We start from the raw sequence: 14,461 nt of genomic DNA on the forward strand, positions 1-14,461 counted from the left end.
AATATAGGGATACTCACCTGGATACTGCCTAAAAAAGCCCTTTGCACTTCCAAAGTACTGCCATATGAGACTCGGGTCACGATCAAAGTTATCTACAAAAACTTTGTTTAGGGATTCAGACCAGTAGACTCCGTTGACAATCGCTGGGTCTGAAAACAAAGAGAAAGAGAGAAGAAGAATGTTAGAAACCAAAGTGAAACAGAACCCCAGTTAGCATCCCACACAGTTAGCAGATATCAGAATGGAGCCCATCCTGCAGGAAGCTGTGAAGAAATCTGTAGCTCCCGAAATGTTTAGCTCCTGGGAATTCCATACATTAGGGCTTCTCCATCCTACCTGATCCCTCCAAGCCACCCAGGAGCCTCTACTGATGGCTTCTTCCTTGAAAGGAACTTTCAATCTGGCAGAGCACATAGTTCTTGAGAAAGCAAAGAGAGACCTTTTTAGCATTCTTTTCCACTTTTTGCCTCCTAAGTCAGAACTCAGCATTATAAACAGGAAAAATATGTTTTCTGTCATGGCAATCACCTCAGCCAAAACAGCTCCTTCCAATTCTCTCCACCTCTGAGTTTAAAAGTTTGCTTTTAAAAAAGTAATTTTTTTAGTAAAGTAAAAAAATAAGTAAATAGATTTACTTATTTTTTAAATAAAAAAAGTAAATAAGTAAAAAATACGTAACTAAATCTCTCTACTTCTTTTTTTCAGCATATTGTGAGCTCCATAAGGGCAGGAGCCATCTCCTGCTGTACCCCTTTGACCAGCACATGGCAGAAACTCCAAAAATGTATGGATGGACAAAGAGATGGATGGAAGAATGGATAGATGGATGGATAGATGGATTAATGAATACAACAAAGGTTGTTCTCCAATTCCAGACAACTATCTACTCTTCTGCCCTGTGAAGCCATGAGCAAATCTCTTTTCCTCACCCTTGGCAGCCCAAAGAAAACCTCTCGCCTTTTGTCCACAGATGAGAGTTAAGGGCAAAGACAAAGACAGAAAATAAACAAGTATTAATTGTGTACTGGTCAAAGGAAGGTAGATCACTGGGGATGCTCTGTAACTGTCCACTTTATTTTTCAACCTCGGAAGATTTGCGTTCAAAATGACACAACATTAAACAAAATTTTGTTCTAAGAAAGGAGATAATTGTCCAGTCCCAGCATGATGAGGGAAAGAATGATGACAGGATGAGCATGTTCATAATTAGGACGAGGAGGAGGAGAAACCTTTGCTAATTCTTTCCTGCAAGGCAGACACTGTGTTCATCTTCGCTCCTATCACCCCCACCACAGCCCTCCAAAGCAGATCCATGTTGTCCTCCATGCTACACAAGCGGAAATGGAACACTTTCCTAAAATACCCAACTAGTAAATGGCAAAGCCTCTGATTTGTAGTTTTCTTATTTGTAAAATGGGGATAATAATGCCCACCTGTTTGGGCTCTTTGGCAGGTCAAACACATTGACAGGAAGAGATTAATGGCCACAGGCATTCACAAAGCCATTAATGGACTTAATCCATTCCCCTGGAGTCCAGCACCCACACCAGAATTCCCTATCAGACTTTGAGTCACAGCAATCCCACTGTGGTGTCCTCATTCCAAAGATTCCTCCATATTATACAGACAGGGGATGGGAACAGATTCCATTAGTCCAGTCTTCTAGTCCCACAGTACGCCAACGAGCAGAGCAACTCTAAAAATGTTTACATATATTAGATACACTGCAAGGAAACTCACTTTGGCACTGGTGCTTACCACTCCTCCTTCCTAGCTGCCTGTTCTTTGCCAGCTGGTTGCGCCCAAGGTGCAGAGGTACGAGACAGAGCCCACAAAAGGGCACCTGACCCAGTGGGCAGACATGGTTCCTTGTCATGCTGTCTTACCCCCAGCCTGTCTTATTCTTTCAGACCACTCACCCAGATTCAACAGGCTATTGGAATTCTAACTCTCATCTCAAGGGTAAATGCTTCAACTCTTGTAAACTATAAAAAACCATATCATAGGCTGGGAGAATGAAAATGATCAATTCACTTTTTCCCTCCAAGCAATTTTGAGTAAGAGTTTATCCTCACAATCCTGGAAAATGGAATCCTTTATTGTTCCAGTCCAAGCTTGACAATAATTACTGTGATTCACTGCTTGCTATGAAAGCCACTTAAATTAGTCCACAAAGGTGCAAATACAAAAATGACTGAAAAAAATCCATGGTTCCTGCCTCCTCCATCAATGACCTCAATTTTAAAAACCTCCCACAATAAGAAGCAAAAATTCCATTTCACTAGCTCTGTCTCGACATGTTAAGAAGTCCAGCAGTTTCCAGTTAGATAATTCTTTTTTCTTGAGCATGGTTTCTTCGTGGGGTAATAAAAGGCTGCCCATGTCTCCAGGTAGCCCTAGAAACCTAAGATTGCTCCCTCCTTCCAGGAACCATGAGCATTTTTGGAAATGCAAAAAAGAATTATAGTGCCTGAGGATAATTTCATCCACTTCATTTGTACACCACATCTTGCTCTGAAATTATGCCTTTTCAAGAAAAGGGGGCTTCAGTTTTCCCAGGGTATGGTGAACAAGCAAAGTAGAATCAGTAAAAAAAATATGGTCAAGTTAAAATGGGAGCTGTGTTACACACACCTATTTGATCAAGTATTTGAAATAATACTTCCTCTGGCTTGTGAAATCATCACAGTGTATTGCTTTCACAACCCTGCTTAGCAAGTAATTTTAATAGAAGGGAAAGTCTTGAATTGCTGTCTATTGTTGTAGTCAAGTAATAAAAGAGATGGGGAAAAAAAAACTCAGGAAAATGGTGACATTGTTAAGTGGGGCCTTTATCTAAATATTTAGGTTAAAAAAAAAGACTTAAGTTAAAAAATTTTTTTCCCAACAGCATTTCTTTACACAGAGCAAAAATGAAGTAGCTCAAAGGGTCAGTGCTGCCCATTGTACCCCGAGTACCCAAGTCCCCAGCTCCTTACACTGTCTACTGAGGAGGAAGGAAACATTACACTGGAGCATGGACTAGCTAAGGCCTGATGCTCCCTCTATGGCTGTTAAACTGATTTGCTTACTTACGGCCACTTTTGAAAGTGACACCATCCTCCTAAGTAGAAGGCTTATCATTTTCTTTGTTTGTGTTTTCTTTCAAAATTTGTTTAAAAGCCCCCTGTGCTTCAATCAAGGTTCTTCAAGAGTCTTAGATTAATCTGAATTTTCACTTTCACCTCTAACCCTATTCTATGGGGCTTAATGGATTGTATCAGCTTCCTGTGGCTGCTGTAAGAAATTACTACAAACTGGGGGGCAGGGATGCTTAAAAGAAAAGAAATGTATTCCAGAGGACAGAAGTCCAAAATCAAGGTGTTAGCAAGATTGGATCCTTCTGGAGGCTCTGAAGGAGAATCTATTCCAGTCCTCTCTCTTAGCTTCTGGTGGTTGCCAGCAACCCTTGATGTTTCTTGCCTTATAATAAACACATCACTCCAATTTCTGCCTCCATCTTCACTTGGCCTCTGTGTGTCCCTGTGTCAAATCTCCCTCTCTCTTTTTCTTTAAGGAAATCAGTGACTGGATTTGGGGTCCACTATAAACTCAAGATGACCTAATCTCAAAATCTTTATCTTAATTATATCTACAAAGACCCTATTTCCAAATAAGGTCAAATTTGCAAGATTTACTGGAGGTTAGGAATTGGACATACCCTTTGGAAGCCACTATTCAATCCACTACATATACTCATACTCTCTTAATTATCTCCTACACAATATACCCATATTCCATGGTTTGTAATGTACTGTTTTTAAAGTCTGAGTTTAACAGGTGCATGTCTTTTCCTAATGAAGGATATTTAAAGGCCTTCTCCCATTTCTTCTTTCGGGAACAATTTAGATTCTCACGTCTGCATTACAATTTTATGAGCTTACAATTCTTCCTAAACTCTTTCAATGGGTCCTACCTGTAATGCACCAAACTGGATTAAAATCATTTCCTAATGTCCAGTGTCCATGCCTAGCCTTCTCTGCACAATAAAGTGAACTCTACATAACATGGTCTTTTTACCCAATGTTCCCATCCATTCTGCATCAACTTATGATTCATATTGGTCAACATCAAGTCCAGGAATAATAGTTCCGCCTCCTGTTTCTTCTACCTTGTGAGAAATTAAATTACCTTCGATGCCCATCAAAAATTTATCAGATGTTCAGCTTGCAGTAAAACAGACTACTAGCAGATGTTCAGGGAGTAAGAGTCCCAGACCACCTTTCTGATCAATTTGCAATTTGTATCTTAAAAGCACTCACACATCCCTGCTCTGTCTTTATAATGTATCATATAATTCATCAAAAAATCACGTTTGTAGTTTCCTTTTTTATTTCCACCCAAATCATTGCTTTCACCTGTGCTTAAGAGGAGGCTGCCTGATGTTACAGATGGGCAATGCTCTTTCTGCACACTCCCCCTTATACATACTCATGCACATTTCCTTTTAGTTCTATTTCCCTGAATAAGTAGCCATCGCATTTCAGTCATAAGTTCCACCCTCTTGCGTCCAACCTGAGACAATCAGTCTCAAGCAAATTAATGTATACAGAGCACTTAGCCCAGCAACTGGCAAATACAAAATGCTCCATAAATACTGGCCATTATTTACTCCATGTTTTAGCAAATAAACAAATAGAGTTCCAAGAAGACTCCTAACTTGCATCCCTGCTCTTTGCAGTGTACCTCTGGGAAGCACCTTGACAGTGCAGTCACTGAGTCGGAATCCCAGGTTTGAGAACTCACTCAGCACTTGTTAGCTAATGGCCTTGGACTTGTCCACTTAACTTCCCTAAGTCCCAGTGTCTCCATCTGTAGAAGGCAAATGAAAGCAGCCCACCCTTAAAAGCTGGTGATACAAGGCACACAGGCACCCAGCAGCAGGAGGGCTCCCTAACTGTCAGCGAGTACATCACTAGTTGCAGCTCTGTATTGAGCCCCCAACCCTCCACCCAGGGCAGTCCAGCTCTCCTAGGACCATCCAGGCTCTACCTACATCTTTCTCTCTTCTTCAAATTATCAGCGCCAGGCACTCTCAATGACTCTCATTCATTTTGTTCATTCAATGAATATCTATTGAGCACCTACTATTCAGGCATTCAGCAGTGTCAGACCATAAAGCTGACATTTCAGTCTGAGCAGAGGAAACAATGGAAAAGAAATGAGAATTCCAAACAAAAGTGGGTGTGATGAAGAAAATTAAAAGGGATGGTAGGCCTGAGACTTACCACTATGTTGTTGGTTGGGAGGAGGGCAGTTATTCAAATTGGGTGGTCAAAGTCGATCTCTTTGAGGAGGGACCTGAATGTTAAGAAGGTGTCAGCTTAAAACCCCCTTGGCCAGCAAAAGTTATCCAGGCAAAGGGAACAAGTTCAAAAGTCAGGAGCTGGGAAGAAATGAATGTCTTGGGGAACAACAAAGCCACGAGTGTTGCTGAGGCCCTGTAAGCAAGAGGGAGAGGTACAGTATGGGGCTGAAAAGGTGGACAGGCCACGGTGAGGATTTTAGCAGATAGGCAAAGTTTCCTGCCAAGCACACATTTTCTAACAGATAATCTGTGTTCCACCAGTGCCAAAGCCCATCACACTTTTATTCATGGTTCCAAAATCAAATTTCTCTTCTGAAATCTATAGCCAGCAGAGACTACTTCCTTTTTCCAGGATACATCCTTCAAGCAATCAGGATCTTTATGGATGCCTTAGTATTTGAGTTTCCTCTCCGGACCTCAAAGTTACCTGATACTCCCTTCATCTTTTTTCTCAGTATCATTTATTCTCCAGTGAATTAGCAGCACTGTATTAATTGAAACCTGCCATTTTCTACCACAAAATATGGGTCCACTTCTAGAGAATCTGATTATACATGAATAATTATAGGCTACTATGGAATCACAAACTACTGTTACCCAAAATCACGAACGAATTCACGTTCATCTGGGCTTCTGAAGTATGGTCCTTGTGAAGAAGGTATTTATTTCCTTCCTAGAATAAGCTGGAGGATGGATCTTGGGCTTTCCTGAAGGTCTCCGAAGGTATGTGTCTCCTGGCTATAAAATTACAACTACACAAGGGCTGCTGGGGTCACTGAGTCTACACAGTTTTCTGCAGCACCACATGTTGGACCGGATTCAAGAGGATAATGGCTGGAGAGGTTTCATGTCTCCCATGTCAGCAAGCAAATGACATCTCTTTCGTTTATTCCAAATAGATAATAGATTAAATAATGAATACTTTTGATGGTAATTATCAAGCACTTACATGTATTGGAAGATAGCCCTTAATGTGTGTTGAATTATAAAATAGATTTATTAGCCAAACATTCACCCTTCCTCTAAATTTAGTGATGTGCTAAATATTAAATGTAACTTGCTTTTCACATGTCTGGAGGCATTTCCTGGCAGTCCTAGGATGAGAGGGATGAAGAAGACTCATGGCCCAGTGCTGAAACACTCTGGATGGAGTCAGGAAGCAAAATGACTGGTAAACACACCTATCAGTTTGGCAAATCCTAGAGGGTGCTCTGGACTCTCAGCCTGTTGCCTCAGTATGCTAGACTTCAAGGCTAATTCCCTAGTGAGATTGAACATCAATGACTTAACTTGTTTGTTGGTGGTCTTTTGCCTTACATATATCAACTTCAAATAGTCATCCTCCCCCAATATATTTAAAATTTTGTGGAGAAACTTGCATTTCTTCCTGTCATTCTTTATTCCCCTAGGAAAAAAACCATTTCCAAATCTTTCTCATAGATATTAAAAGAAAATTATTTGATTGAAATCAAAATGATGATGATGCTAGCAGCAAAGTTTGCCATTTCTGGAAATTACAATGTGTCACATACTATGTAGGACAGTTAAAAACTACTCTTCCTAGCCTGATTTTACAGAGGAGGGAACTGATCCTCAAAGCACTGAAACCCATTGCCCCAGTACATCACCTGTCCAAGGTAGAGGTCAGAAAAATACTGGCTGTGTCCAAACTATTAGATGGAAGAAACTGGAATAGAAGCCTTGAACTCTATTTATTGCCTACCTGACAGTAAGTAGGGGTGGAGGAAAAAGGTGGCATGGGAGGTAAAGTCTACACACCAGGTAACATGTGGCTCAGAGCAGGCTGTCTGCCCCCAGCTATCAATAAATGAATGAAGTGGGTGGCTTCTAAAGGAAGGGGCTGGGATCAGGCTTTCTTGGGGCTCTGACATAGCCTCTTCACACCTAATGCTCAGGGCATGTGTGTGGGTTAAAGGGGACATGGTGGATAAAAATAAAGAGTACCATTCAGAGCCCATCTGAAAGGGTCCCGCAAGACCTCCCCCTCAGGGTCTCTGCTGCAGAGCCACCAGTGAGGCTCTTTGACTACCATCGGCGTTTGGATTTGGGGGCTGCTTGCAGAGGGGACATTCCTAAGGCATAAAACCTCAGATAAGGCACTCTAGAGTGACGATAAGCAAATCTCACGGGGCCTCTGATTGTAAAATGGCATTTGATAAATTGCAGTTAAGCTGGTATCACTAATTTAAAACACCTCATCTGATATGTGATCTTGTCCCACTAACTGAGTCTCCCCTGAGGTCTCTAACAAACAGTTGGAGAACCAGAGCTTACTTTCTCCCTGAGGTTTTGCTCTGGTTGGAAAGGGAATAAAACTCACCGTGGACAGGTGCAGAGAAGGAGTGAGCCCAGTCACCCTTTTCCCACCAAGTACTAGAACAACGCCAGCTTTGGAAGACCCTTTGTAAGATGTGGGTAAAGGGTGGAATGGGACCAGAGCCACTCAGTCCTGGGCCTCGGTCCCAAATACACCCCCCATCAAAGTGAAGCCAAATAAGTTTACCCATTCAGTCAATAAGTACTTAAAAATACACCGGGTATTTGAAGGCTTGTGCTATGTTCCATGACAGGGGGGCACATAAAGAAACAATTCTGGAGAAAATTGATATTATGAGAAGTCACACACAATAAAAGACAACTCCCAGTCAGAGAATAGAATATACATCTGTCATCATTTGGTAAGAACCCATTCCTGATATTTACTCAGAAAGTCTCCTCTCATTCCAACCTTTCAGAAGAAAGAAATTTAAACATTCTTCTCTTCCATCTTCTGGCTCCCAGTAAAATATGATTTTGTGAGCCTGCCATCTGTGCTGATGCTATCAGTTTTTTATTTATATTTAATATAAACACAGCCCCAAGGCTAGCAGGTACCCTGACAGGGTCTGAAATAAAATTGCCAGGGAACTGTACAAATGCATGTAGCAATTAAGGAGCTGTCAGGGACATTGCTGGTGTGAAGACATAGAGCTGTGAGCTGGACAAAGGAAGGCACTGAGTCGGAGGCTAAAGGAGCAGAGGGCTGCAGAGAAAACAGGGTAGCAGGCTCACGTACCACGATGCAGTGGGCCCAAAAACCACAGGCAGGGAGATAAGCGGACTGTGGACACCCAAAAAAGGGAAATGGAGCCAAGTATAACTTCACTGTTTGTTTTCAGTACCCAAAGGCAAAGAGCAGACTACTGACACTGCTCTGAAATTTATATGGAGAAACAATATGTAGCCTTGAGTTTTGCTTTCAAGAGAGGCTTCAGTCGGGGGACATGAGGGCAGGGTCGTGGAAAAGAATATGTATTCTGCACTGCTTTTAAGAGCTGTCACAGTAGTTGGTATCAGCCTGAAAAACTGGCTTGCGGGTGAGAAAGATAAGGTGGATATGGAGGAAACGTGAGTTTTAAGTGAGGAAGAGGGAGACATGAGCTAGCTGGAAGGCGAGGTACAACTGAAGGGAAATTTGAGCTGAGCCATGAGGAGGGCCACAAAACGCCTCTGTGCCATATTCAGTACAAGTCCTGCTCACACCTACACTGTCATCGATTTAACAGGCAATTTGGTAGTGATGGGGATGGGGGTGGTCATGGCGATGGAGGTGCAGACATACTCTCCTCGTACCAAGATCTTGTCATCCTTTGAGATGCTAGAAGCCTTGGTCTTTGTAACGGGGTGAGGTGGGGTGAGGAAATGAGGGCATCTAATGAATGGCCTGGGTTTGGGGATCAGAGTGACCAGGTCTAGTAATAGGGTCTTTTGTGACAATTTACTTTTAAATTCCCAGGAGAGGAGTACCTTTTTCCAAATGGAATGCTGCTGCCAGAGATCTGAATTACAGATAGCCAATGAGGTAACAGAATAAAGAAAACTTAATATCCTCTTTCTTGAACCATGGATGGAAAGTGGCTTATGCCCAGCTCTCACCTGCCTCCCAACACACACACATACACATACACCACCCCCAACAAGCCATCCTAGGCAAGTGCTTTCAGGTAGAACACAAAGAAATTTTTAAAGACTTCAGCCATTGCATATTTCATTATGTTAGAGAAATTTTAAGCAAAACATTGAACCCATGGATACACAGATTATTGCTCAGAATGAGGCTATGTTTATTTAGGTAACAATAGTGAGTCAGTGTACAGAGAGCATTAAGTAATCAGACAGGCATTGGCCAGAAACAGATGAAGTCATGAGTAAGGCCCATCAGTGGCTGGGCCTGGGGAAATGAGCTCCAGTGGCTCAAAGCTACAATGCTCATCACCTCCTCCCAGTTTCCTGCCTAAGTAACTCACACCACAACCTTAAACAACATCTGGATCAGTGTGTGGAATGGCAGGTGACATGCAAACACATTCTTTGTATAAAGAAAACTATAGTGTTTCTTTAATAAAATATACGTGATACATCCTCAATGTCTTCTGGCTCTAAAGCCGACAGACTCCTGAAGGCATTCAGCCTCAAGAATATGAAAATGTAGTCATGGTCACATAACCAAGGGCATTTCTAGCTTGACACCCCTAGAAGCATGTAAACAGGAGTCAGAAGTAGGCCTAACAAAAAGCAAAAAGATGCTGTAAGAAGCAGACAACATTCTCTGCAAATAAGCTATAAGGAAGATCCGCCCCCTCACAGAGCTCCACAGAGGAAGCTAATTTCATGCCAAGGTGGTTTTGATGGATATGGCACCAGGGGACTGGGTTCACATGGCTAGAACATTATAGGAATTTGCTTTTGATGCTCAATTTCATGGAAAGATTCTCAGGTTGTAAGCACTCCCCGCCCTCAACTGTACCACTGGAAGTTCAAACTGCTCCCAAAAAGCATGAAATATACTAGGAATAATATCAGCTTCCAATAATGTTGGCCAAGAAATATTAACAAGGATTTTCCAGCCTTCTTTCCACCAGACCTCATTCACCCCACAAATGATTTTAACAACTATTTTTTGGCTTGTTAAGCAATAGAAGTTGGACCCAATTAATTGAGACCAAATGAGTGAATTTATGGATCTTCAGTAGCTGATGCACACTAACTCCTGAGTGGCAAGGATGGGTGCTTGATGGTCCCCTCCTCTTGGGACACTGAGTTCATGAAAAATCAAATGGGGTAGGTTTAATTCTATTCTGTGATTTGTATCTAGGATGACCATATAGTTTATTATCCGAACTTTTGAGAGGGGGGTCTTTTTATTAATACAGAGAGATAACTAGTGTAAGTAGGTCTATCCTTGGCAGAACAGAATAGACAGGCATTCCATTTACAACTCACCGCATTCCACAAGGAATAGAACTGAATGACTCTGTGTGTGTGTGTGTGTGTGTGTGTGAGAGAGAGAGAGAGAGAGAGAGAGAGAGAGAGAGAGAGAGAGAGAGAGATATCTGGTGTGATCATGATGTACAGTTGTTTGGTTAACCAAAAAGAATTAGACCAAGAAATCATTTTTATAATAATACATCAAATACCTTATTTTAACATTTAGCCAATCATTGTACATGAGGCCATGGCCTTTTGAGTACTGGAGGCAGTTAGCTATTTGTGGATGTTCAGCATGCTCTAGACATCAGCCAGTGTTTTACTGATGGGAGAGGAAATGGAGAACATTAATTAATCCACTAAATTGCTTAACTGGAGGCTACTTAAGACTCTTTCTACTGTAATTATGTCAATACATCCTCTACTTCGTCAAGTTGGGAATCTTTCCAATTCAAGGAACCAAACAGACAAATTAAAATATCTTTAAAAAACTGGCCTATAGAACTAAAAAGATTAGGGATAGAAATAGCTTAAAGAGTAGGCTGATCCAGAAATTGCTAATGGTTTCACCAAGGCTCTGGTTTCTGTCTTTCTATTCTGCATCCAACTGAGCTGGCTCCATCTTCAGACACTTTCTCTCATACATCCTGGCCTTTCACCCTACAGCCCTTGCTCCACCAATTCCACCTTTTCCCCTTATGGGGTCACAAAAATGCTCTAGCACTTACAGTCATCAGCCTTTTTCCCACCCTACTCATAGGTAGAATGTGAGATCTTCAAATGCCTCCTTACTTTTTTTGACTTTGACCACTACATCCATCCCTGAACTAATCAACAGAGGAAGGAGATGAAGCATGCTGATTGATCAATTTAAACCTGCTGAGTCTTGGGTCTGATTTCAAGCTCAGCAGCCATGAAGGATAGGTTTCTGAAAGAAATTCAGGGTCGCACTGGCAGGAAGAGGAAAGAAAGGCTGTCAAACCAGACGTATCTCCTCCAAGTTTCTGATATGGTCACAAACACCCAAAGAGTCATGTCAGAGGCCACAAAACCCATGTGACTCAGGATTTCACCAAGCACTACTTCAGGTAGAGAATTTCAATCTGGCAGGATCATTTCCCATTTCCATACCACACCAGTATACAAGAAGTTTGTTGAGTGTTCTAAAAGTGTGTGACAGATAGAAGAAATTTTATCAGGAAAGTTTAATGCAAAAGATAGACCTCATGGGGTGCAAAGAAAAAAAAATCAAAGAAGAGAAAAAGAAGTGCTTCGTGAGAAATAATGCTGCAAGTTCAGAAGATCACATGCTACAACAATGAAAAAGAAAACAAAAAATGTTACTGCTACTAAAATAAAAACAATCAGGCTTTACATATTTAACAGGCACTTTACCAAGAAAGGAAGAAGCTAGCTGCTACAAAAACGATGTATGACAAGGACAGGCCTTCAAAACTGAAGTTGATCTCCGAAACTTTCAAGGACAGAGCTACTTACAGATTTTAGCTGAAATTGTTTTAATAAGAGTATGCTTTAAGTCAAGCCTTGACAAATATTTTCTTAAAAATTTCAGTAGTCTAAACTTAATTTTTTTCTTATTTGTGGAAATACTTATCCAGAAAGATCTTCTAGCAGTAAAAATGCTAAAACTTTTATACAGTGATGGTGGTTTATTTAATCAGTTTGATTAAGTAGTTTCAAATATATTTTAAACTGCCAAAAGTACAGAGTAAATCAAAACTCCAGTAACATTTTGGAGTCTTAACATATTTGGTGACTAATTTTATTATAGCAGTTAACTAGAAATAAGACAAGCCATCTATGCAGCTACTATTGAATTCAGCTTTCTTATTTAATCTGCCATGATTTCACCCTTCAGTCTGTTTGATTATTTTTAAAAAGCTTGGTACTATTTTGTATATGAATTAAAGGGCATGTAAATTCAAAGTTGCTGCTGTATCAATAGCATTTACATGATCAGAATATAACAAAGTGTTTGTAAGAACTGAAAGCTAAGTTACTCATAGAAAATCCCAACACAGGGACCATCCGTGATACCAGGTCAAAGTTCAGAAAGTCAAAATAAAGGAGGCTAGCTTGGTCATTGTGAGGTCAGGAGATGGTGGATTCAACAAGAAGAATAAGAAAAGATGTGAAGAGAGGATAATAAAGCTTGTTTCAGAACAGCAGTTCATCATCAAAGGTAGAATTATTTAAGAGAAACATGTTACTTAAAAATATATTTAATTTAATTTTAAGTTAAATATTTGTTCTCTAAAACATATTGTGTATTTACCATGTATATATAGAGATCTTATCTTTTATAATTGAATTAGGAATAAGACACAGTTAATTAGCATATGGAATTAGTAAAAATTCATACCAGAGGCTCAATCCAATCCTTCTGAATAACATGGTCTAGTTAAGAAGAAAAGGAGAGAGAAAAAGGACCAGATAAAATGGGCCCTTTTGTCTTGAAAGTAGTGGAATATGGTGCACTGAGGGGTACAAAAAAATTAGTAACTTTCTGAGTCTTAACTTTTTCCAGACATTGTCTTTAAAGTAAGGGGGAAAAGGTTCAAATGTTTAAAATCTCTCCAAAACTATTAGCAAAAACAATAAGGAAATACATAACAGATGCACAAAGGCATCTTGGGATGAATATATTAAGGACCCACAACTGCAAATTCTAAAATCTCCTTAATAGTGCCAAAGAGAAACATACGAAAGACTTTTTGATAAACAAAATGCAGACAGTGTTTTGAAAAAAAAAAAAAAAAAACTTGAGGTCTTGAGCCAAGGATTATTCCTCAGTTGGATATTTCAGACTCTGACTAGACCACCAAAACAGGCTCTGCTGTCACACTGGCCACCTTTGAGAACAGCGACATAGCCCAAGCCTCAGCTCTACATGGTGAGAGAGTAGAATAATAAATGAATCCTGCAAGAAGGTTCCACTGGGGGCTTTTTATCTTAGACCAAACATAGGGCTCTTTTCTGGGGGGAAAGAATGGAAATCACCCTCCAAAAATAGCTCTATTCTCTCTCTTAAAAAAATAACTTCTAATTTAATTAACAAAAGTATCCTCAACATTTGAAAAAATCAAATGATCAGAAAGAAAATTAAAACCACCCTAATCCTATTGATAACCACTGTTAACATCCTGATGTATAGCCATCTACTCCCTTCTCTATACATTTTGCTCGTATGAAATGGAATTGTGCTGTATGCACTGCTTTATAAACTAACCCCTCCCCATTTTCTTGTTCCACTTACCAATTTCCCAAGGCACATACATCACCCTCAACTGGAATAGCAATATAGCATTCCATTTCAAGTGGGGAGAAGTAAAAGGAAGTCTGTTTTCATGAGTGACATTTTTAGTACCCAGATATTTGGAGGGATTTGCTTTAAAATAAATGAATATAACTTCTTCACAAGTGTAAGGAGAAAAGTGTTGGTGAACAGAGAAACAATGCCTGTATTTTCACTACAGAAATGTACCCCGTTCTTAACACATCCAAAATGATCCCCCCAACACCTTTCTCTCTCATCCTTCTCCTATAAACAAACAGTATCATTGTTTTACATTTTCATTATGAAAACTTTCAAACTTTAAAACATTTGCAAAAATTGTTAAAAACAAAACAAAACATATACCCTTCACCCAGCTTCCCCAAATGTTAACCTCTTGCTTAACCTCAGTCCAATAATCAAAACCACAACTCATATGATACTAGCACCCAATCTACAGATATTATTTAATTTTCATCCACAGTTCCAGATTCAATCCAGGACCACACATTACAACAGTCATCCTGTCTCTTTGGTCTCCTCTGAATCAG

The 14,461-nt window shown here is 40.3% G+C and overlaps 1 protein-coding gene across 1 annotated transcript in view; it reads right to left on the reverse strand.

Annotated features, from left to right (window-relative positions):
* CACNA2D3 (calcium voltage-gated channel auxiliary subunit alpha2delta 3) overlaps nt 1-14,461 on the reverse strand; it is a 776,419-nt gene that overhangs the window by 423,577 nt on the left and 338,381 nt on the right. The window contains exon 6 of the mRNA XM_032458250.1: nt 18-149. Within this exon, the coding sequence (XP_032314141.1) occupies nt 18-149 (132 nt within the window). The remainder of the gene's footprint in view (nt 1-17; nt 150-14,461) is intronic.

This window comes from Camelus ferus, chromosome 17 (assembly GCF_009834535.1).
Source record: "Camelus ferus isolate YT-003-E chromosome 17, BCGSAC_Cfer_1.0, whole genome shotgun sequence".
Classification (NCBI taxonomy): domain Eukaryota; kingdom Metazoa; phylum Chordata; class Mammalia; order Artiodactyla; family Camelidae; genus Camelus; species Camelus ferus.